The sequence below is a fragment of the Psammomys obesus genome, unplaced genomic scaffold (genome assembly GCF_907164565.1).
Source record: "Psammomys obesus unplaced genomic scaffold, mPsaObe1.curated_primary_1811, whole genome shotgun sequence".
Classification (NCBI taxonomy): Eukaryota; Metazoa; Chordata; class Mammalia; order Rodentia; family Muridae; genus Psammomys; species Psammomys obesus.
This window is the reverse complement of record NW_026596079.1, coordinates 10,201,203-10,226,257: the sequence shown is the minus strand read 5'-3', so window position 1 is coordinate 10,226,257 and position 25,055 is coordinate 10,201,203. Positions and strand designations below refer to the sequence as shown.

Below are 25,055 nucleotides of genomic sequence, written 5' to 3'. Positions count from 1 at the left end.
CCTTACTAGGGAAGCCACTTGGCTACTGACCTGCCATGGCCTATGTCTGAGCAGGGGTTCTAGGTATATGTGGACTTAGAGAGGGGCAGGGAGGAGATGAGGGAGGGATGGTGGGATTGGGAGGGAATGAGGGAGAGGAATACAGCTGGGACACAAAGTAAATAAACTGTAATTAATATAAAAAATAAACAAAACAAACAAACAAAAAAGTGTCTTCTTGAAAAAAAAAAAGAAGAGCAAGTTGTCATTCTACCATCTTCTTGTCAGATACACTGGAAGTTTCCAAATAAATGGGTGGGTATGGGGGAAGGTTGATGCTCATAGTGTCACACAAATAACTTGTTGTGATGTCTGTTAAAAGTGTGGAGGGATTTCCCTGTAGATGTTCTAGATAATATAGGCACACTCCTTTAATTTGCTGTGGCCACCAAGGATGACATGATTCTTGCAGTATGGTTTGCTATTCTATTGCCTGACAACAAATTTCACCTTTTATTTTTCATCTCAGAATAAAAATACATAATTGATTTTCTATGGTCAATCTGTTGGGAAACTGGCTATGGAAAATGATGGACTATTTAATCACTGTGAAAGCCTTATTGGTTAATCAGTTTATAGTTTTCCTTGCAGGCACTGTCCTTCCTGTCTATCCCTTGTAAAGGAAACCCATTGCTGGTTTATCTTTCTCCTTCTGGAAACCTAAGGGACACTGAAGAAGGTAACTCCACACTAGCTCAAGGGATGAGTTCTAATGAGAGAAGTCAATCAAAAAGTTATCATCCCTTTGGCCAAATTGGTTACATCTTTCAGGGTGAAGCTAATCAAAACTAGGTGGACCCTTCATTTAATTGGAACACTTATTCTGGAGAAGTTTTAATAAGCGATTCTCTCCCTGTTTCTTTGGTTTCTGCCCATTTCTATTTCATGCAAGGGGGGGCAGGGAGTGTGATACCTCTTATTCCCTGTGCTCATCTGATAAGAGAAGTTTGTTTGAAGGGAAGCTAACATTTCAGAAAGACCCTGGCCCAGGCTCTCTACTCTCTCCTACTTTCTTCCTCTAAAAGACAAAATTGTTCCTTTACGGTTAATGTCAGCTTTGGAGTGAAATTCTACAAATGACAGCAGAAAACATTTTACCTCACTCGGCTTATAATAAAGAATCCAGATTCTTCACAAAGACAAGTAACATTTGAAAGTCAGACATCTTTAATGTTTTCAGAGTTCTCGTATATGTTAAGCTTGTCATAGTATCAAGCTGTCTCAGATATTCAACTTCGAGATCAAAGGAAAACTGCATAAAAATATAAAAGAAAACAGACAATCCTTCCAGTCTTTAGAAGTTATGAATGCCAGGACTTTAATCTAACAGGGAAGTACAGGCTGTATTTTTATCTTCAATTTCCACTTAACTGTCAGTGACTCATTTTCAATCATCTATGTCCTCAAAGCCTACCCTTGACTCTTCATTCCTGGGCAGCCCCGAGCCCACTACTAGATCCCATTTTGAGCAAAATTTCCCAAGCCCATTGTCTGAAGTTTCTCTCTTCTGTGTTTCTAATTCTGACAGGTTTCCCTATCCCACTGAGATGACCTTCATTATGGTGGCTTCAGTTATGACAAATCCAGTGAACACATTTGTGTCCTTAGACACAGCTTCCTTCCAGAAAAGGTTTATTCTCTAGGCTTCCCTGGTAATTTTAACATCTTTTTCGCCTTCCCAGTTCACTCACTATTGATCATAGTGCTGCAGGCTGGCTCCTCAGCCTCATCATGCAGCTATGTCCCCACTGCTCCATCCGGAACTCTCCTGACTCCATCTGTGCTCTACCCTGGCAGAAACCTTTCAGCATCCCCCATTTCTTACCAAATACCTCTACGCTCATAATTTCCAGTTCCCAACCTCTGACAAGTTTTTTTTTCCCCCACTGGGCTCAAAGCTGACATATATGAATGCTGATCTGAGATGTCAAAAATCACTACATAAACCTATGACCCACTTCCCTTGAATCCTTCCAGAGGCCATCCCAACTGAGATGATACTATAATATACCTACTAAAGCATTCTTAACTCTCTTGCATCTTTTTGCCATTCCCGTCAAAATATAGTCTCAATTTGGTGACTCACCATCTGTCTGGCATGCCACTACAGTGCTTCCTCACTGCAGAGACTTCTTACTACATTATTTTCATAATCATTTTTTCCATGCCTTGGTTTTTAACTCACACAGGAGGAGGCAGAATTATGTCTTTAAATCAAGTCTACGTGTAGCCATCCAGTTAGACCAGCACCATTTGTTGAAGATGCTATCTTTTTTCCATTGTATGGTTTTGGCATCTTTGTCAAAGATCAGGTGTCCATAAGTGTGTGGGTTTATTTCTGAGTCTTCTATTTGATTCCATTGATCCACCATTTTGTTTCTATACCAGTACCATGCAGTTTTTATTACTGTTGCTCTATAGTTCAGCTTGAGATCAGGGATGGAGATACCTACAGAAGATCTTTTATTGTAGAGGATTGTTTTAGCAATTCTGGGTTTCTTGTTATTCCATATGAAGTAGAGAATTTTTCTTTCCAGGTCTTTAAAGAATTGTGTTGGTAATTTGATGGGAATTGCATTGAATCTGTAGATTGCTTTTGGTAAGATGGCCGTTTTTACTATATTAATCCTGCCAAGCCATGAGCATGGGAGATCTTTCCATCTTTTGATATCTTCTTCTAATTCCTTCTTCAAAGACTTGAATTTTTTCATACAAGTCTTTGACTTGCTTGGTTAGGGTCACACCAAGGTAATCAAGAGGGAGAACTCTGGATAAAATGCTCAATCTCCATCCAGAAAAGCAAAGAGGATGGACATCAGAAGTAGAAGAAAACAGGGAACAAGTTAGGAGCCTGCCACAGAGGGCCTCTGAAAGGCTCTGCCCTGCAGACTATCAAATCAGATGTTGAGACTTATGGCCAACCTTTGAGGAGATTCCAGGGAATCTTATGAAAGAGGTGGGAGCTAGTAAGACCTGGAGGGGAGAGGAGCTCCACAAGGAGAGCAACAGATCCAAAAATCTGGGCACATGGGACTGATAGTCGAACCAAGTAGCATGCATGAAGATAACCCAGAACCCGTGCACAGATGTAGCCCATGACAGTTCAGTCTCCTAGTGGGTTCCATAGTAATGGGAACAGGGACTGTCTCTGACATGAACTGATTGGCCTGCTCTTTAGTCACCTCCAGCTGAGGGGGGAGCAGCCTTACCAGGCCACAGAGTAAGGCAATGGAGCCACTCCTGATGAGACCTAACAAACTAGGATCAGAAGGAAGGAAACGAAGACCTCCCCTATCAGTGGGCTTGGAGGGGGAGGGCATGCATGGAGAAGGAGAATTAAGGGAGGGGAAAAGGGAGGGAACTACAGGGGGGATACAAAGTAAATAAAGTGTAATTAATATTTTTTAATCAGGTCTGGGGACTGAAAACATGGCTTAGCAGTAAAGAGAGTGTACTCTTCTTGCAAAGGGCTTGATTTCAGTTCCCAGAACCTGTGTTGGGAGGCTCACAATTATCTGTAATTCCAGCTGCAGGAAAACCAACTCCCTCTTCTGGCCACTTTGGGCTCTAAACCCATGTTTTTACACACACACACACACACACACACACACACACACACACACACACCCCATTTGAAAATAAATTTTTCCCAATCTGTAGGCTGTCGTTTTGTTCTGAGGACAGTGTCCTTTGCTTTACAGAAGCTTTTCAGTTTCATGAGGTCCCATTTATTGCTCTTAGAGCCTGTGCTGTTGGTGTTCTGTTCAGGAAGTTGTCTCCTGTGTCAATGAGTTCAAGAGTATTCCCCACTTTTTCTTCTAAGCGGTTTAGTGTGTCTGGTTTTATGTTGAGGTCTTTGATCCACGTGGATTTTTAGTTTTGTGTGGGGTGATAACTATGGATCTATTTGCGTTTTTCTACATGTAGACATCCAGTTAGACCAGCACCATTTGTTGAAGATGCTGTCTTTTTTCCATTGTATGGTTTTGCCATCTTTGTCAAAGATCAGGTGTCCACAAGTGTGTGGATTTATGTCAGGATCTTCTATTCGATTCCATTGATCCACCAGTCTGTTTTTATGCCAGTACCATGCAGTTTTTAGTATTGTTGCTCTATAGTACAGCTTGAGATCAGGGATGGAGATACCTCCTGAAGATCTTTTACTGTAGAGAATTATTTTAGCAATTTTGGGTTTCTTGTTGTTCCATATGATGGTGAGAATTTTTCTTTCAAAGTCTGTAAAGAATTGTGTTAGTAATTTGATGGAAATTGCATTGAATCTGTAGACTGATTTTGGTAAGATGGCCATTTTTACTATATTAATCCTGCCAAGCCATGAGCATGGGAGATCTTTCAATCTTCTAATATCTACTTCTAATTCTTTCTTCAGAGACTGGAAATTTTTTTCATACAAGTCTTTGACTTGCTTGGTTGGGCTAATATCCAGTATATATACAGAACTAAAGAAGTTAAATAGCAAAAAAAAAAAAAAAAATCAACTAATCCAATTAAAAAATGGGGTACAGAGCTAAACAGAGAATTCTATGCAGAGGAATATCAAATGGCAGAGAAACACTTAAAAAAATGTTCAACCTCATTAGCCATTAGGGAAATGCAAATCAAAATGACCCTAAGATTTCACCTTACACCCATCAGAATGGCTAAGATCAAAAACTCAAGAGACAACACATGCTGGAGAGGATGTGGAGAAAGGGGAACCCTCCTCCACTGCTGGTGGGAATGTAAACTTGTACAACCACTCTGGAAATCAATCTGGTGCTTTCTCAGACAACTAGGAATAGTGCTTCCTCAAGATCCAGCTATACCACTCCTAGGCATATATCCAAAAGATTCTCAAGTACACAATGAGGACATTTGCTCAACTATGTTGGTAGCAGCCTTATTTGTAATAGCCAGAAGCTGGAAACAGCCTAGATGCCCCTCAGTGGAGGAATGGATGCATAAATTGTGGTAGTTCTACACAATGGAATATTACTCAGAATAAAAAAAAAAAAAGGAAATCAGGAAATTTGCAAGTAAATGGTGGGATCTGGAAAAGATCATCCTGAGTGAGCTATCCCAGAAGCAGAAGGATGCACACGGTATATACTCACGCATATAGACATATAATATAGGATAAACCTAATAAAATCTGTACACCTAAAGAAACTAATCAAGAGGGAGGACTCTTGCGATAATGCTCAATTCCTATCCAGAAAGGCAAAGAGGCTGGACATCAGAAGGAGAAAAGAGGGAACAAGTCAGGAGCCTGACACAGAGGACCTCTGAAAAGCTCTGCCCTGCAGACTATCAATGTAGATGCTGAGACTTATGGGCAATCTTTGGGCAGAGTGCAGAGAATCTTAGGAAAGAAGTAGGAAACAGTAAGATCTGGAGAGGACAGGAACTCCACAAGCAGTGCAACAGAACCAGAAAATCTGAGCACAGGGGTCTTTCCTGAGACTGATATTCCAACCAAGGACTATGCATGGAGATAACCTAAGACCCCTGCACAGATGTAGCCCACAGCAGTTCAGTATCCAAGTGGGTTCCATTGTGATAGGAACAGGGACTGTCTCTGACATGAACTGATTGGCCTGCTCTTTAATTACCTCCCCCTGAGGGGGGAACAGCATTACCAGGCCACAGAAGAAGACAATGCAGCCACTCCTGATGAGACCTAATTCACTAGGATCAGAAGAAAGGAAAAGAAGCCCTCCCCTATCAGTGGACTTGGGGAGGGGCATGCATTCAGAGGGTGGAGAATGGGAGGGATTGGGATGGGAGGAGGGAGAGAACCACAGGGGGGATACAAAGCGAATAAAGTGTAATTAAGAAAGAAAAAAAAGATCTTAAAAAATAAAAATAAAATACAAATTAAAAAAAATAATTTTTTAAGCATTGTTTTTAAGGCCTACTGAAGAGCTACCAACGGCTTCCCTTGGTTCTTGGACTAATATGTTCATTCCTTGTCATAACCTGAAAGCTATGTAGAAGCAGCTTCTGCCATCATTTCTGGTGTCTTCTTCCTACTTCACTCCTTATGTTCCAATTATTCTATATTTTTGATGCAATAGCCTCAGTCCCATCATAGCTTCATTTTACTTGTTCTTTCTACTTATTCATACTTACTGTTATCACCTTTACATACATGGATCAAATACATCATTCAAGTCTCAGTTCAAGTGTCATAGTCACTGTTCTATCACTGTGAAGAGACACCATGACCAAGGCAACGCATAAAAGAAAGAATTTAATTGGGAGCTTGCTTACAGTTTCAGAAGCTTAGTCCATTATTATCATGTCAAGGAACATGGAGGCACACAGACAGACATGGCACTTGTGAAGTAGCTGAGACCTAATCCTGATGTCCAGGCCAACAGAGAAAGAGAGAGAGGGAGAGAGAGACAGAGACAGAGACAAAGAGACACTGGATCTGATGTGGGATTTTGGCATCCCAAAGCCCACTCCTCAGGTACACTCTTCCTCCAACAAAGCCACATCTACTCCAATAAGACCACACCACCTAATCCTATTAATCCTTTCAAACAGTTACACTCCCTGGTGATTACACATTCTAATATATGAAACTATGGGGACCATTCTTATTTAAGTCACCACATTTCTATAGGTGCATTTCTTGATCCTTCAATCTAAAAGGACTAGACACATACCTTCAGTCAAACCTTTTGATCCTGTTGCCTATTTTATCTTCAGCACAGGGCTGATCTCAATCTATAATAATCTTTTTTTGTTTAAATGTTTGTGGTCTCTTGGTTCATTCAGCACCTAAAGCAGAATCTGGCTGTCTGCTAGTATGTACTCATCACATTGAATAATATAATCAACGTGGAATTGTTATTTCACCTGAATTTATCAAGGAGCTGCCTCTCTGGTTTTTCTAACACATCCACAATAAGAGATTTCATCAAGAGTGATGTTTCAGCCTGAGGTCACCCATGGTTTCTCTCCCATGTGCCTTCAGGCTATTTTCCTGTCCTCCCCGGCATTTGTTCTCTGCTACAGCCACACAAAATCACTTTCCAGTCACACAGTATGTTTTACCTTTCTTGCCTTCTTGCCATTTAGTTGTTCTGTTTTCTATGAATCCCATTCAATTGACCCTTCCAAACTAGTCACATATTTCTTCTTTATCAAATTATTCAGTAAATCCACTATTTGTAGCACATATCTCCAAGATTTTTTTCCTTTCATACTGTGGTAAGGTTATACACTTATAATCTCGTCTCCTCACTAGAATCAGTAAAGATCTAAAGTTTCATATTCATCTTGAAGCCAGCAGCTGACACTAGGCAGGCATTCAACAAACATATTAAACTAAATGAACTTGACCCAACACCATATGAAAAAATACAAATAGAGCATCAACTACTTTCCCCCAAGTGAATAAAGTTTATGGAAAAAAATAACATCTTTTAAATTATAAAACTATATTATCAACATCATAGAATACTATCTATATTGTGAGTTTTATTAACATTCTCATTCTTAAAAATCATAAAGTCTAGAAGACTGGAGGTGTTATTAACTTTTCCAAAGATACAAAATTATTAATCTTAATATTTAGAAATAAAATATAGTATCTTTAGAGGATCAAAGTCAGCTATACTACCAAGCAGCAGACCATAGTTAGGACAAGCTCACTTAGAATAACCATGTGCTCTGTCTCTCCAAGTGCTACCCAGACTCTGGTCTTCAGAATTGGTCAAGTTTAAAAGGATGTGTCACATTAGGCCCCCTTCACACCCCTGTCTCAGCAATTTCTTCTCAGGGGCCTTCGTCCTCCTATGTGATGTGAGAGTGTCTCCGGTCCTCTCAACTCATGGAACCCTTATCAGAAGTCAGTGTTAGCCACAATGTGCCACAGTCCTTCAGAAACCAACATATCCAAGACTTGAAATTTGTCCAAATGCCATTTCCTACCTTGGGCATGCAGATCAGCAAGTGTCCTGTTGTCTGAGACCTTTTAGCAGAGCTTCTGTCAGGCTGCACCTCTACAGAGAGGGCAAGCTGAAATGGCTGGAGGTGAGGAGGAGACACAGAGAGCAAGGGTACATTACAAGAGAAGCCCACCTCAAGGGGTATTTTCATTACAAATTCATCACAAACAAGTTAAGAAAACTGTTTAGATGCATTAAAATATACTATATAAGCTATTCTTAATATGTATGAACGGTGTTAGTTGGTTTTATGTACAATCTGAAGAGTAGTCACCAGCCAGTCAGTGAAATGCTTACCAATTCACTTAGGGTAGAAATGTCATTTATAGATAAAACATCAGTATATTTCTATTTTAATGTCTCTCTGGGATAACCCAAATAAATGCTAAGAATCAGAAAAATTACTATTTCAAAATGACAAAGTTATATTTTCCATAAATGAGCTCACTGGTCATTATAATGTACATTTGGTTAAACTTTATAGCCATGTTATAAACTTTTAAAAAGATACAAGGTATAGGTTTAAAACATTCATGTTCCTGAGATACTGAAGGTAACATCTATTTCCACTTTATACCATCCCTGTGTTATAAAACTACATACCCAACAAACAGTGCACTGTTTAAGTTTCTAGTCTTTCTGATACAGTAATATTTTTTTTTAATTGGGAACACAGGGCTATGTCAAGGCTTATCTTTTAAAACGGTGATATCCCACAGTTATGCCTACCTTTCCTTTGACCATTACTCGAACATAGGTTGGCTGCACATCAACTTCAATTAAAGAGGTATCCATGTACCTTCAAAATTAATTACACATCTTGTAATTGTCCAAAAAACATTCATCTCAAACAAGTAAAAGCATGAAAGCATGCTTACAAGACCACTTTAGATGAAGAAAGCTTTAAATGTCTATACTATACTGGTCCTAAAACTAGCCTTAATTTATTCCTAGTTCAGAGAAAATTCAATATATCAGCAATTTCATTTTTAGACATACAAGTACACTTGGCATTGATTGCCCCTAGCCCAAAAATATCTGAGGTCTGAAATGCCAAAGGTTTGAAAAAAAAAAAAAAAGACTTACCATGTTCTTCCATTAATATTTTATTTTAAGCCCCCAGAATTTCAGCAGCCAGGAATGCTGAATCCACTACTCTCTGGGCCAACAGTCACCAGCTCTGTTTTTTGGATGCCCCTCATGCCCTGAAGCTGTTTATGCAGAAGGTACAAGCTACTGAGCAACTGAGCCTTCCAGGGACGGCAGCCACCCAGAGCCAGGCTGTTCTTGTTTTTGACCAACTGCAACAGCTACATTTCATGCCACACATTAAAATAGGGTTAGCCTAATAAATATATTTTCAGCACTAATTGTGAATATAAGAAATGGGGCAATGATTAAAAAAAAAACACAAGTTTTAAGAAGGGAGGCTCATCCTGTCTTAAAACAAAACAGAAACAGAGGCTAGAGAGATGTAGGAACAGAGGGATAAAACCAGTGACACAAAAATAAAGTTTCCTTCAAAAGCAGGGAAGGGCAGGTAGCAATCAGGCAGAGAATGGAGTAGGTGGGAAAGAGCATGGTGGGGAAAAAGAGAAGAGCATCTAAGATTAACCACCATTCAGTACAACCAAAGACAACACAGGCACTCATAAATTAAAAAAATAAAACAATATTTTATTTTAACAGTATCCTCACACAATGGAATGTTATGTAGCCATTAAAAGGAAGGGAATTCTAACACATGGAAAAAAATGGATAAGCCATGAAGGCATTATGATGAGTAAAAAGAAACTGCCAAAGGTCACACATTGTACAACTTCATCTATATAAAATTTCTAGAGTATGCTCATTTAATATGCATAGAATATACATTAGCGATTGCCAGGATGAAGAAGAAATGAAGATTCCTTGATGGGTATGGGGTTGAGCTGATGCTATTTAATAGTTAAACAATATTGTGAATTTACCAAGTGCTACCTAATGGTATATTCCAAAGTGTCTTGACATGGTACATTTTATGTTATATGTATTTTGCCACAATTACAGAAGTAAAGTTGGAAGAAGACCAGAGCAATTATATTCTGGCTTCTCCAATTATTGTTTACTTTGACAAAAGTCACTCTCTGCAAATACTCCTTTTCTTAGGTCATTCTACACTGACCGTCTCTTTCACTTCCCACAGCTACCACAGAATCAAATGAAACACGGAGCATGTAAGAAGTCATTATTGACCCATAGGCCTTTATCAAAGCATGCTTGTGCATGTTCATGGGTTCCACTATTGTCACTCACTCAATAACCAGTTCACTGTATCTGTGGTCCTCCTATTAGGCACTGGCTACTCTGCCGGGTACTGGAGATGGGCAGCCCAAACAATGTTTCTGCCTTGACCTGAGAATTTTAGAACACAAGGAAGCAAGTGAAAAACAAGGAGTGGGGGGAAGTTCTGCGGAAGGCCAGGCCCTGTTCTTCTCAGACAGTGGGCAGGGTCCTCTCTCATAAGATGGCAACTTATCAGAGGCTGAAGGACAGAGACATTGTCGATGATAATGGCACAGGCACAGGAAAGTGGGTACAAATGGAATGGACCACAAAATGATCAGACGTTATCATGGCAGTAAGTCAAATCTAACTAGCAAGAAGTGAAGCTGAGTGACCTGGATAACGTCAGATTTATGTTACAGGAAAGGTAGGTGTTGGTTGCAGGTAGTGTTGAGTGTCAAACTCCAGGGCCTTTAGGAGAGAGGACTAATGGTCTGCTGTGGCCATGAAGGGCAAACAGGTCACATTGTCACTCTGGTCATGCCTGTCTACTAGAATAAAGTACAACTGTGAACCAGTCATAACATGGGAATCTCAAAGCTGAGAGCCTTTTGTGGTCAAGGGATCTGATGGAATGTGGTAGAAAAGGCTGACCACCCAACACTCATTATTATGGCACAGCATTATGTAAAACCAAGATGGCTGTCAAGGTAGAGTAATGGTCATAGAACAAACGGAGCTTGAGAAATGAGCGTCAGAAAACAGCACAGCTCTGAGATCATTTCAACTCAATGGGCATGATTTGAGAGCTCACAGCTATGGGGCTGGGAGGTTATGATTTTTCCATTTGCATCTTTGTGCTTTTAAAATTACAGTGAGAGGTGTAGAGATGGCTCAGTGGCTCGGTTGCTTTTGTAGAGGACCTGGGTGCTGGTTCCAAACACAATGTCTCATGACCACCTGTGATTCCAGCTCCAGGGACTCCAAGGTCCTCTTTTGGCTTCCGTGGGCACTATACATATACACGGTGCAAATACATTCATACAGGCAAACATTCATAGATATAAAATAAAACATAAAATCTTTTTTAAAAATTCCAGTGAGCACTCTGTGTTTCAGAACTCAGGCGTTTGCTACCTAGAATGAGATCTGACGGAAGAGACATGAGATGAATGTGCAAGAAGAATGCTTTACCTATAGACAGCCAGGTCCAGGATGATTTGCTTGTGTTTCTCGTCATCTTTCACAGAGAAATCAAGTCTAAAAAGGACACATTTGGGAGAAAGAAGGGTGGCTTTAGTAAATTATAATGATAACCTCATCATGTAATCAAAGCAAATGACGACCAGTATCTAAAAATCCTCAGTGATAAACTTATTTGCTAATTAGACAATTAGACAACTATGCTAGTTTAAATTTTTGAAAGAAGCCTATCTTGCTGGCTTTACTGACATGTAATGTTTTCAAGGTAAAACACATGCAGAGCACTCGCTTTGGTGCAGAGATGGAGACACCTGGTGGCTGAATTGCTCCTTGTCGTTTCATTTGAGCTTGCTAGAACCAGCATGGGTTTCCTTCTGGGGATATAAATGCTGCTTCTGTGTGTTGTGCTTTCGAAGTCCTGTTTTCAAGTCATAGTCATCTTCGTTCTTTTTTTCCTTGCCTCATTTTTTTTTCATCTCCTTTCATGTTGTCATCCCTCTTGCCCTGGGAAAGGCTGAGACACAGCCAGTAATTTATGCTGTCTAGTTTACACTTAAAGAAACAGGTTCACAGAGGCAGAAATGCTCAGAGAAAGTGCCTGACCCTTCGACTATATCCCCTGGCTGAGTCCTAAGTATAACTGCTACACTAGCACCATTTTTTCACAAAATTACTTGGTCAGTTTCATTTTGAGCAACTCACTTATTAAATTGTAATCGGTATAATGCAATAGCATTAAAGAACATATACTTAATTGTTCTGAAAATTCAAGTTCACCTCTTAAATTTGCCTATTCACTAAAGGTCTACTGTGGCAGTCACTCAACAATCTTACCATATAGGGCTTCTACAAGGTCTCAACCAAGCTGAGCACTCCTTCTTTCTTGGGAGCCTTCTGTGAGCTGTCCTCTCTGCCTTTATTGTTTATCCCACAACTGTATAGTCTGCTAATTTAAACTCTCTTAGTCTTACAGTTTTAGGTCCATACTATATTCCCTTTATCTCTAGTAATAGAGTCCCATGAAGTACATGGTTATGCAGAATAAAAACATCATTTTCCATTCTCCCTTTCACCAAGATTAAGACATATGAAGGAATGTGTTACAGGCACTCTCCAGGAATTTCCATTTAAAAAACAACATTTGTGTCTTTCCCAACTGACTTCCTTGTTTAGCTGAGAATAACAGATCATGCCAACACATGAATCATAAAAAGTACTTTTCAAGCTGTTGTAATCATCTAGGAAAAAGGTAGCATTGACTCACCCTAGGATAAAATGAAGGAGTTGATGGGAAGTTGGACTTTGGTAACATTAAAATAAAAGTATATGGAAATCACAGATAATAGCCAGGGAGAGGAGAATCAGGGATCAAGAGATTTGGGTTTTAGTGCAGATGGGTAGATGAATGTTACTGAGATGGAGACAGTCAGGGGAGATAATCACAGTGGAGACTGGAGAGGAAAAATGTAGGGAGATAGAAAGCCATTATTCTTTTCAATCATGTACATCAATAAACTGATGCCGCCTAGCTGACTGGATATAGAAGCTTTGGACTCAGGGCAGATGCAGGATCTTGTTACAAGAAATGTGAACACTGTGGTCACATTTTCATTATTTATCTTTGTCACATTAATTTTTTCATATATTTTGATTATATTCTTTTTTTCTACCCCTAAGTCCTCCCAGATCCTCCCCACTCCTCACCTTTCTGCCTACCCAACTTCATGTTCTCTCCCTCTCTCTCTCAAAACAGACAGAAAACATTAACAAAAGCATGGATTCCTTTTTGTGGTGTTTAACTATTCCTGAGCATAGGATCTGTCCTGGGGTATAGTTGACATTCCCAGTGTCACTCTATTGCAGAAGACTGATTTTCCCTCTCCTAGCAGGTATCAACTGCAAATAGCTTCTTGGATAGGGGTGGGACTTTGTGCCTACTTTCCTTGTCTGTGCTGGAAAAAAAAATCATAGGATTTTATGAAGTCCTGGCATAGAAAATATGGCAAAACAAGACAGCTGAGAAACTAAAGCTCATAGAAGAAAAGGCAGAGGATCCACCCAAGCATAAGAGCAAGAGGAAGAGCCTACTTTAACAAGGAAAGGATTGGCTGTTCCATCCGAATTCCCAAGGTAGAATAAGATGGAACCTACGCTCTGAATGCTATGTAAATGATGGGACTAAGGAGGTTTGGGGATGATGCAATGTTCAGAAGTGGCTTCAAGAAGAAACACGAAGTAAAAAGCCAGAAACTGAGTGCTGACAAGCCTGCCAAGATATTTGGCTATGACTTTAGGTAAAGAAGCAGAAGTTGACAGAAATTGGAGAAGGGGAGGTCCTGCATTTGTTCCTTAAGAAGAAAGTTACTGAAATATGCCTGTATGCTGGTGCCTCAGGTCTAGGGAAGTGGAGAGGAGTGATGCAGATCACAGGGGGCCCTGAGAAGCTAAGCCTTTGAAATCCAAATCGATGAGCCAGCAAGGGGACTGAGCTTGCCATTAAGTTCAGTCATCATAGCAGGATAATACTGTCTAGAGCAGGAACAGAAGATACCTCGTGGGTTCTGTTGTTCCTGTGAAGTGAGAAACAAGGTAGATCTCTGGTTAAGTCTACAGGAACATAAGGCAGTACTGGAGATGAGGAGAACAACAAGGTGTGACCACAGTCTGCAAGTGACTGAGAGAATGTTTACTGGCAGAGTACAAGAAAACCACAGTTGGCTTTAGATCTGTGGCCTTGCACTCTCACAGAAAGCAAGCGGGTAAAGGTGGAAGTTTTAGCCCAGGCACACTGAGAAGGGGGAATGCTCAAGATTATGCAATGCCAGGATTTGTGAGTTGGTTTTGTAGACAGAGGAAAAAGAGAGAGCTGAAGATTCTGCTGAGGATGAGTTTTTGTGAGGGATATAAATTCGAAAGCAGAAAGAGAACACAAAGCATGAGGACAAGAAGTTATAGTGTGAGCAGATTCTGATGGGAATGGAGCCTGTGACTGCTAGATTGGAGGGAGTCTGGGACAATGGAGATGGTGTTCCCTGAGTTGATGAGGTTAAAGCTCAGTACATGAGCTACTGACAGCAGCAAATAGAGGAATGAGGTGAGAATCCTGTGGTTGAGCTAAGGGGAGAAAAGTGTCAAAAGTCACGAGGCGTGAGGGTGAGGTTGATGAGGCAGAGAAACAGCAGTGTGGTTGCTAGAACCTTCCATGAACTGAGAGAGCAGGTGGCTGGAGACTGAAGTCAGTCTAGAGGATTTTAAAGGGAGTCAGATAGACTGCAGGCTGCTTTGGGCTATAACTTTACCTGAGGTTGGTGGAGAGGAATAATGGGGTCAACGGTGGAAGCTCTGGTCTTAGTCACTGGACATAGATATAAGGCACCTGAGTGATGGATCTTTAAGCTCCAGAAGACACATGAGGATGGCAGATGGGGATAGGAAGAGAGAAAACTGGGATGTATATGAGGGAATATAATTTTGATGACGGTAGATTACTTGGTGCATGAAGGAAGAGGGATATAAAGTCACAGATGGACTAGAAGAATTATTTCTTCATTGTCTTCTTAAGAGAACTGGCTTTAGGAAGGCAGGGTAGTTAGTGTGACAAGAAGAATGGCACTCTGTCCAGGACTACATAGGCTCTGGGGCTCTCCCTTCTTCCTTGTTGAGTGGCTTCTCATTAGACCTTTAGATTCGATGACTGTCGAATGCCCCATCTGCTGTACCTAGCCTGGTTTCTGGAGCTGCATCCCTGTCTGCTGAATAAAAAGGGGGCATGTCAGATGGGAGGTTGGAGTCTCCGTTGTGAGAGTCATTATACCTGGGAGAGTGTGGACAAGTGGGCTTAACCATGTGATCATATTGCTGACCTAAGAGCTGATACTCCATCTGCCAAAGATGCTCTCTGTGAAGATCAGCTAGGCCTGGGATGACTCTAGATTGTCTTTGTTGTGGTAATGACATAGCAAATGAAATGATGGCAATAAATGGGCTTTGAGTAATGAAATGAAGCTAATGAGATTTAGCCTATAGGCCTGTTGCCTGCATTGAGATTATTAAAGGCACTGTGGGTATGCTCTCTAAGTCTCAGCTTTCAGACAGACAGACAGATAGGGTAGCTCAGGTATCATGAGACTAGAGGATTTCCAGGTTTTTCTCTTTCTTTGACTGAGGTATTTATAGCAATGCCTTTCCCAAGCTTTTGAATTTTCGGTAGATGTGTTCCAGGGAAAATGTAGACATAAAAGAAATGCCTCAGAGTTCTCGGCCAGATTGCTTGTGGCAGAGTTTCAAATATTCGTAAACAGAACAATGATGCACTAACAGTTTTCAGGCACAAAGCTGTATATGGTCCAGTATTTCATGGGATACATAAATAACTAAGATTTCCAGATGTCAGGATCATTTTCTAGAAACCAGCAGAATTAACCACTAGAAATAGTCGTATGCCTGTCTTTTAACCATGCACAAAATGACATTCCTAGTACACTCATCAAAGTCATTCACAGTGGCTAACATGCTCTTGTCAGACTAAGCCTGTCGCGGAGGCCACAGCAGTACATCCTACTAGCCCAAGCCTTGGGGTCTCCACGTGGCCTCACGTACTTGGCTTCATTGACATTCAGGGCTTTCCCATCTTCAGTAACCAAAATCCGGGGTGGCTTCACTTTCTTCTTATTTTCACTTAATTGTGAGGATGATGGTGGAGACCAAAGGGCAAACAAGGAAAATAAAAAGAGTATAAAAATTACTACTACATCTTTGTGAAATACTTTTAGAAATTTAATCAGGCATTGGTTGGTACACTCACAGTTCACTTAGAGCCCATCCTCTTAATTCTATACCGCTAGCTAAAAAGCAAACCAAGTTTTACATGGTTATATCTGTATCTTCAAGGACTGAGACAATTTGCCAGAGAATTTGAATTGGGGAAGAATTCTTTTTCATGAAACACTCATGAATATTTAAATGAATCTATTTTTTGCATGATTTACCCAGATAACTGTCAATTCTCCATGTGTGTATGGAGCTTCTGCTTTGCTTAAAAATTACAATTTTTGAAATACAAGTGAAACCTATCCTGTGGAAATAAAAATACCGGTACATAAGGAAGGGGCAAACTGACACTTCTCACACCATCGTTTCCAGGGGCAAGTCCAGAACTGCCGAGAATATTTCTCATTGAATTGATTGGCTCACCTGCGGTATGTAACATTGGGAAGAACCTGACAGCTGATAAAAATGTGTTTACTCTTTGCACACTGATGGAGAAAGATGTTGATGGTGTATTTAGCGAGCAAATATATTCCATGGAAGTTTATTTTTCTTCTGTAATACTGGGGATTAACTCAGGGGGTACATAGATGCCAAAACAGTGCTGGACCACTGAGACAGATAGGCCCCACACCACTTTTTAATCAAACTCAAAGCATGTTAGAGGTTGATTTACCCGGAGGTTAGAAGTAATTAACACAGTTACATGGAAAGGAGAAAGTATAGTGCTATCAACCCAAGTTTGCTCATTGTGGTGAATGGCAGTCAGCATAGGTGAAAGTGAGTGAAACAGAATATGAAAAACAAAAAATCAGCATGTTTCTTCTCTACTGCAGATAACTTTTGAACATGTAAATAGGTACATGTGAACACAAGAAAGGATGATATAACCACAGGAAATTGTGTCTTGAATTTCTATTATCCTTTAAATAGAAGTTTTGTGTTAGTTAACTGTATTGTTTTAATCTCACATTCTTTTGCACATTAACTGAGCCTCTAGATCTGATCAAGCTACTCTAGAGACAGGACAATGAAGGGATCTAGAAGCACTGAGCTTCGCTATTCTCACTGTCAACAAGAGTTCAAGTAGGAAAAAAGACTAGTCTCTGTTACTGTTTTCCCACAGCTAACGAAAATGACCATGAATCCAAAGAGGCAGGCATATATCTCAGAGACTTAAAAGGGTGACTGAGACCTCTATCCAACTCATCTGTACTTTTTAGGTGTTAAGGAGAAAATTAAAACCTCCTGGTTCTACGCTTTGTGTAATTTAAATTGTATACACACACACAAACACACACACACACACACATATATATATGTATATGTGTATATATATATATACATATATACACACTATATGTATATTGTGATATATATATATATAATCAATACATACTCAGGTACATGAGTACATATGCTAGGAATACTATATACTATAAATCCACATATATGTAAAATTTATATTTCTAAGGGCTCTGAATCGGTATAAGAACGTTATGTTTACTGGCTCATCTACTTTTCTAAAACAAAACAACAAAAACTACAGTGGAGTGTTAAAACAGGCGATGTGTTCTGCTTAATAGAGAAGGACCAGATGAAGAGTTAGGTGCTTGAAAGCATCAAAGAGGGGGCTGAAGAGATGGCTCAGAGGTTAAGAGCACTGGCTGTTCTTCCAAAGGTCCTAAGTTCAATTCCCAGCAACTACATGGTGGCTCCTAACCATCTATAATGAGATCTGGTGCCCTCTTCTGGCCTGCAGGCACACATGCAGGCAGCATCCTGTATAAATAATAAATAAATAAATAAATCTTTAAAAAAAAAAAAGAAAGAAAGACAGCATCAAAGAGGGTGGTGGGCTCAGGACATGAATGCCCATTTTCTGATGCTGATCTCTTGCTCTTGTCAAGGCACTCTTTGGCCTTGAACAAATCACTACATTTTGCATCTCTCTATCTCTCTAATTAATGAAGAACATTTTACAGAAGTGATAGAGTCTTTCTACTTAGTTTCCCGCTTCCCACTGACAATCATAGAAAATATATTCATCTCACTGGCATGCATACAACTATTTCAGAGCTAGCTCAAGCTCACAAATTTTAAGTATTCCTGTTAGTGGAATACTTTACATACTAAATTTCAGCATTGATGTGAAATGGAAAGAAACAGATACTATTTCTGAAAAGGTAATGTTGACAAAAGCATTGCTTATGGTCCTAGCAATAAACAAGTAGTGAAATTACATCTAAACTCTTCAAAAGTGACAAATGTCTGGGAGAGTTGTACCATGACACTAAAAAGCATATTCCATTAGTTTCTAAAGATAGCATCTTCAACAAATGGTGCTGGTCTAACTGGATGTCTACATGTAGAAAAATGAAAATAGATCCATACTTATCACCCTGCACAAAACTGAAGTCCAAGTGGATCAAAGACCTCAACATAAAACCAGACACATTAAATCAGCTAGAAAAAAAAAAAGTGGGGAATACCCTAGACTCATTGGTACAGGAGAAAACTTCCTGAACAGAACACCAACAGCACAGGCTCTAAGAACAACAATCAATAAATGGGACCTCATGAAACTGAAAAGCTTCTGTAAAGCAAAGGACACTGTCATCAAAACAAAGCGACTGCCTACAGATTGGGAAAGAATCTTCACCAACCCTTTATCTGACAGAGGACTAATATCCAGTATATATAAAGAACTAAAGAAGCTGAAAAGCAGCAAACCAAATAATCCACTTAAAAAAATGGGGAACAGAGCTAAACAGAGAACTCTCTGTAGAGGAATATCTAATGGCAGAGAAGCATTTAAAGAAATGTTCAACCTCATTAACCATTAGGGAAATGAAAATCAAAACAACCCTGAGATTTCACCTTACACCCATCAGAATGGCCAAGATCAAAAACTCAAGGGACAACACATGCTGGAGAGGTTGTGGAGAAAGGGAACTCTTCTCCACTGCTGGTGGGAATGTAAACTTGTACAACCACTCTGGAAATCAATCTGGTGCTTTCTAAGACAACTAGGAATAGCGCTTCCTCAAGATCCAGCCATACCACTCCTAGGCATATACCCAAAAGAGGCTCAAGTACACAAAAAGGACATTTGCTCAACCATGTTTGTAGCAGCTTTATTTGTAATATCCAGAAGCTGGAAACAGCCCAGATGCCCCTCAACTGAAGAATGGATGCAGAAACTGTGGTACATCTATACAATGGAGTATTACTCAGCAATGAAAAATAAGGAAATCATGAAATTTGCAAGTAAATGGTGGGACCTGAAAAGGATCATCCTGAGTGAGTTGTCCCAGAAGCAAAAAGACACACATGGTATATACTCACTCATATAAACATACAATATAGAATAAACCCACTAAAATCGATACATCTGAACAAACTAAGCAAAAGAGAGGACCCTAACTAAAATGCTCAATCCCCATCCTGAAAGGCAAAGAGGATAGACATCAGAAGAAGAAGAAAACAGGAAACAACCTAGGAACCTGCCACAGAGGGCCTCTGAAAGACTCTGCCCTGCAAACTATCAAAGCAGATGCTGAGCCTGATGGCCAACTGTTGGGCAGAGTGAATGGAATTTTATGTAAGAAGTGGGAAATAGCAAGAGCTGGAGAGGACAGGAACTCCACAAGCAGAGCAACAGAACAAGAAAATTTGAACACAGGGAACTTCCCAGAGACTCATACTCCAATTAAGGACTATTCATGGAGATAACCTAGAACCCCTGCACAGATGTAGCCCATGGCAGTTCAGTTTCCAAGTGTGTTACATAGTAATGGGAAGAGGGACTGCCTCTGACATAGTCTGATTGGCCTGCTCTTTGATCACCTCCCCCTGAGGGGGGAGTAGCCTTACCAGGCCACAGAAGATGACAATGCAGCCACTTCTGATGAGAACTGATAGTCTAAGATCAGAAAGAAGGAGAGGAAGACCTCCCCTATCAGTGGGCTTGGGGAGGGTCATGCATGCAGAAATGGGAGGAAGGGTGGGATCGGGAGGGGAGGAGGGAGGGGCTTATGGGGGGTACAAAATAAATAAAGTGTAATTAATAATAATAATAAATATTAAAAAAAGAGTTAGAAATTATAATTCTTCATTTTGCAGATTAACAGAACAGACTTTCAACATTTATTCATCCCAGGAAATAATCTTTTCCTTTGAGCCTAAAGTTGTATTTCCAGCCTATATCTTACTATTTCTAAACATATGTAAAATGGCTAAAAAGAAACAAAACAAAACTTTATCAAAAATGTCATAATCCATGATGTTCTAAACTTGTATTTTTATGTTAATAGAATTTAACCAATATAATTCAACCCCCCCCCTCCAAAAATAACTGTATTTGGAAAGGGCAAGAGATATGTGTGATGGTTAATAATGGTTTGGCATAAACAACAGGTAAAACATTTATAATAGTGAACCTACAGTCCATAAGAGACTGCTGTCTCACTCAATCATAGGGAAAAATGGAATACCTTAATTTCTCTTGGGCTTTACGTTGTTTTTCCATATGCCTGAGAGTTTCCAATCTAGATTCAGGGGTGAACAAAGAAGGTTTATTCCAGAATGCCAGATCATCTTCACTTTCATCTGTTTCCTTGGAGCTGGGATCTCCTTGTGTTTCTGGTGCCTGGAGATGGTTTTTGTTCTCTGTGGCAGATGGGCTGGGCAAAGCAAACAGACACAGAGCTTGTAAGCCCAAACATGAGCATAGAAGTTTCATCTTTAATGTTTCTTCTTAGATGCCTTCTGCTTTCCTAGGTAAACTCTATACCTGTGAGTGACAAATGCCCTTCAGAGTTCACATGAACTAAGTCAGGGGAAATTATTGCCTTGGCACCACCCTCATTTTCTATCTTTTATAGATGCCAGTATCTAGTCCAAGTTGCCTGGGGAGCTTTGATTAACAAGCTCACACTAGAGCAGTCACTGGTATGGAAGGAAGCCCATGTGTCCTTGTGGTACCTTGCATAAGGTTCTGATGATCAAGCTGAGCATGGAGATCACCAACCTCTGTAATTTCCCCCAGCATCCAGTCCTATCCTTATCAAATCTTTTCTCTACATTGCTCCTGGTTCTGGCACTAATAGGCAATCCGATCATTTTACTTCTAGGTTCTCACTTTGGAAAACAATCTGGCACTTTCTCAGACAATTAGGAAAAGTGCTTCCTTAAGATCCAGCTATACAACTTCTAGGCATATATCCAAAACATGTTCAAGTACACAACAAGGACATTTGCTCAACCATGTTCATAGGAGCTTTATTCGTAATAACCAGAATCTAGAAACAACCTAGATGTCCCTCAATGGAGGAATGGATACATAAACTGTGGTATATTTACACAATGGAATACTACTCAGATATTAAAAACAAGGAAATCATGAAATGTGCAGGCAAATGATGGAAACTAGAAAAGATCATCCTGAGTGAGGTATCTCAGAAGCAGAAAGATACAAATGGTATATACTCACTTATAAGTGGATATTAAACATGTAAGATAGGATAAACATACTAAAATCTATATACCTAAAGAAGCTAAGCAAGAAGGAGGACCCTCATTCAGAAAGGCAAATGGGATGGACATCAGGAGAGAGAGAAAACGGGGAACAGGACAGGAGCCTACCACCAAGGGCCTCTGAAAGACTCTACCCAGCAGGATATCAAAGCAGATGCTGAGACTCAGCCAAACTTTGGGCTGAGTACAGGGAATCTTATGAAAGAAGGGGGAGAGAGAAAGACCTGGAGGGTACAGGAGCTCCACAAGGAAAGCAACAGAACCAAGAAATCTGGGCACAGGGTTCTTTTCTGAGACTGATACCCCAACCAAGGACCATTCATGTATGTAACCTAGAACCCCTGCACAGATGTAGCCCATGACAGCTCCGTCTCCAAGTGGGTTCCCTAGTAAGGAGAACAGGGTCTGTCTCTGACATGAACTCAGTGGCTGACTCTTTGATCATCTCCCCCTGAGTGGGGAGCAGCCTTACCAGGCCACAGAGGAAGACAATGCAGCCAGTCCTGATGAAACCTGATAGGCTAGGGTCAGATGGAAGGGGAGGAGGACCTCCCCTATCAGTGGACTTGGAGAGGGGCATGGGAGGAGATGAAAGAGGGAGAGAGAGAAGAAGGGAAAGATTAGGAAGAAATAAGGAAGGAGGCTACACCTGGGATACAAAATGAATTAACTGTAAGTAATATAAAAAATAATAAATAAAATTTAAAAAATAAAATAAAATTACTTCTCCCTCTAACTGCTCTTTCGAGTCATGAGACCTTCCATGGTATGGCCTCCGCTTCCTTTTTCATGGTTGACTTCTGATTATGGTGCTGTATATGGTAACAGCTCTCTATTCTCTCTTTACCCAATTTTGTGCATTGACTGGGAGTTAGATGAGCTCTCTGTGTATTGAATTGGTATTTTATGAACTATTCAGCATTTGTTCAGCATGAATTTTAAAAGCTTACTGAGCCAGATTCCTGGGCACAATAGACCAGGAGACCACTTTCAGGACATGGTTCTATTCTCGTAGAGAGAAAATGAGACCAGCAAACAATAAGCGCTGGTATGGCCTCGCTCCCTTCATCACTCCCTTAACACACACTCTGTAAAAAATGGTATTCCATGTATTATTTAAAGCTATTAGTACTAGGAATATTAAATAATTACTCGGTATACGTAAGATTTGGGGATTGTTGCCAAAGACATGTGTTTAGTTGATCTTTAGGAAGAATGTTATTTGCATAAAGGCATTTGATGAGACAAAAACGCTGGAATTTAGACACTATGGGCAGAACATAGAAAAAAGTTCTTTTCTTTTTTACATGTTATAAACAACCAGATATGTAAATGAGAAAAATAATGAAAAAAAAAAAACTGAAAAGAAGTGCTTTTCCCTGGAGCTAAAGTTCCTTATGAGATGGAAACATCAGCCTATAGAGATCAGTAACAGTCTACAATATTCTAGTGAATTGTCACTGGAATAATTAGCCCGATTCTTAGATAACTTTCCCCTATAAGTTTGACTTACTTTCACCTTTTACAATGTAAAGTTTTAAAAATGGTTGAAAATAAAAAACTAAACATTCTACTAAATGAACATAGAAATAAATGACTCCTAGTGGCATATTGCTATAGCCATAGAGGAGAGCAATGCTCACCCAACATCAGAGAACCTTCTTGCAGCAGCGGGGGATTAAACACAGAGACCCACAGCTTATCAAACCCCTCCTCTCAAGTCTAAGAGATCTATATGGTAGAAAAGGTAGAAATAAAGGGCCAGAGGTAATGAATGACCCCAGGGAAACAGTATCTTCCACACACAAGAAGTCTGATAAACACATGAACTCATAGCAACTGTGAGAGCAAGCTCAGCACCTATACAGGTTAAAGCCAGACAACATCTGAATGCTATTAAAAAGGGAAGTGGACAGAAATTGTGACCCCTAACCAAGCGGTAGCTGCTGGAGAGGAAAAGACAGTTTTCTCCACTGGAGTATCACTGAATAAAATAATGCAAATCGCTATAGGAAGTTCTTTGCCCTAGAGCTAAAATGTAGTGCAGCAGCCACACTGTAGGGTGTCTGGAAATAGTTGGTCAACACAAACCAGACTCCAGGGTGTGGTGGAGTATGGATGTGGTGTGGCATATCGAGGTGTGTGTGTGTGTGTGTGTGTGTGAGAGAGAGAGAGAGAGAGAGAGAGAGCGCTCACGCACGCACACATGCTGATTTTTTTGGTCTTGTTTTTTTTTAATTTTTTATTAATTACACTTTATTCATTTTGTATCCCCCCCATAAGCCCCTCCCGATCCCACCTTCCCTCCCCTTTCTGCATGCATGCCACTCCCCAGGTCCACTGATAGGGGAGGTTCTCCTCTTCTTTCTGATCTTAGTCTATCAGTTCTCATCAAAAGTGACTGCATTGTCCTCTACTGTGGCCTGGTAAGGCTGCTCCCCCCTCAGGGGGAAGTGATCAACGAGCAGGCCAATCAGATTATGTCAGAGGCAGTCCCTCTTCCCATTACTATGTAACCCACTTGGACACTGAACTGCCATGGGCTAGATGGGCAGAGTGAATGGAATTCTATGTAAGAAGTGGGAAATAGTAAGAGCTGGAGGGGACGGAAACTCCACAAGGAGAGCAACAGAACAAGATAATTTGAACACAGGGAACTTCCCAGAGACTCATACTCCAACCAAGGACTATTCGTGGAGATGACCTTGTTTTGTTTTTTAAGAGAGAAAAAGGTTATGAAAAGGGTGGGAAGGAGAGGGGAAGATCTGGAAGGAGCTAGAGAAGAGGAAAGACTATCATCAAAACACAGTAAGCAAATTCTCAGTAACTAAATAAAAATATAAAAAGCAATTTAGAAAAGAGAAACCAGCAGAAGCATTCGCTAAGTAACATAGTTCTTCAGAATCAAATTGAATCCAACTGTATGTAGCTGGTGATGAAATATCTGAACTCTAGGGAAGGAACAAAATTCCCCTCTTAAGCACTTCTTTAAACTCACTCTCATTTATCCCTCTTCCAACCTATCAGCAGAACCAGTAATCATATAGGCACTGTTCAAGAATAATTTCATTTCAGCTAAGACTCACTCCCAGGCTTTAAAAGGTCTGCCGTTTACCTAAAGCTACAGACTTACATCTAAGCTGAAGTCCCTTATTCCCTCTCCAAGTTCATGACCCAGACCATAGTTGGGTTTTGCCTGGGAGAAATGTGCAGTCTACTCCCATCCCCCTGCCTCGTGTGTGTGTGTGTGTGTGTGTGTGTGTGTGTGTGTGTGTGTGTGTG

General features: G+C 40.3%; 1 protein-coding gene across 1 annotated transcript in view; it reads right to left on the bottom strand.

Moving 5' to 3' along the window:
- Nucleotides 1-25,055, bottom strand: part of Dnaaf11 (dynein axonemal assembly factor 11) — a 139,346-nt gene that overhangs the window by 58,449 nt on the left and 55,842 nt on the right. The window contains exons 6-10 of the mRNA XM_055626549.1: nucleotides 20,732-20,920; nucleotides 16,068-16,145; nucleotides 11,460-11,525; nucleotides 8,730-8,799; nucleotides 7,984-8,079 (exon numbers count right to left, since the gene is read on the bottom strand). Coding sequence (XP_055482524.1) covers nucleotides 7,984-8,079; nucleotides 8,730-8,799; nucleotides 11,460-11,525; nucleotides 16,068-16,145; nucleotides 20,732-20,920 — 499 coding nt within the window. The remainder of the gene's footprint in view (nucleotides 1-7,983; nucleotides 8,080-8,729; nucleotides 8,800-11,459; nucleotides 11,526-16,067; nucleotides 16,146-20,731; nucleotides 20,921-25,055) is intronic.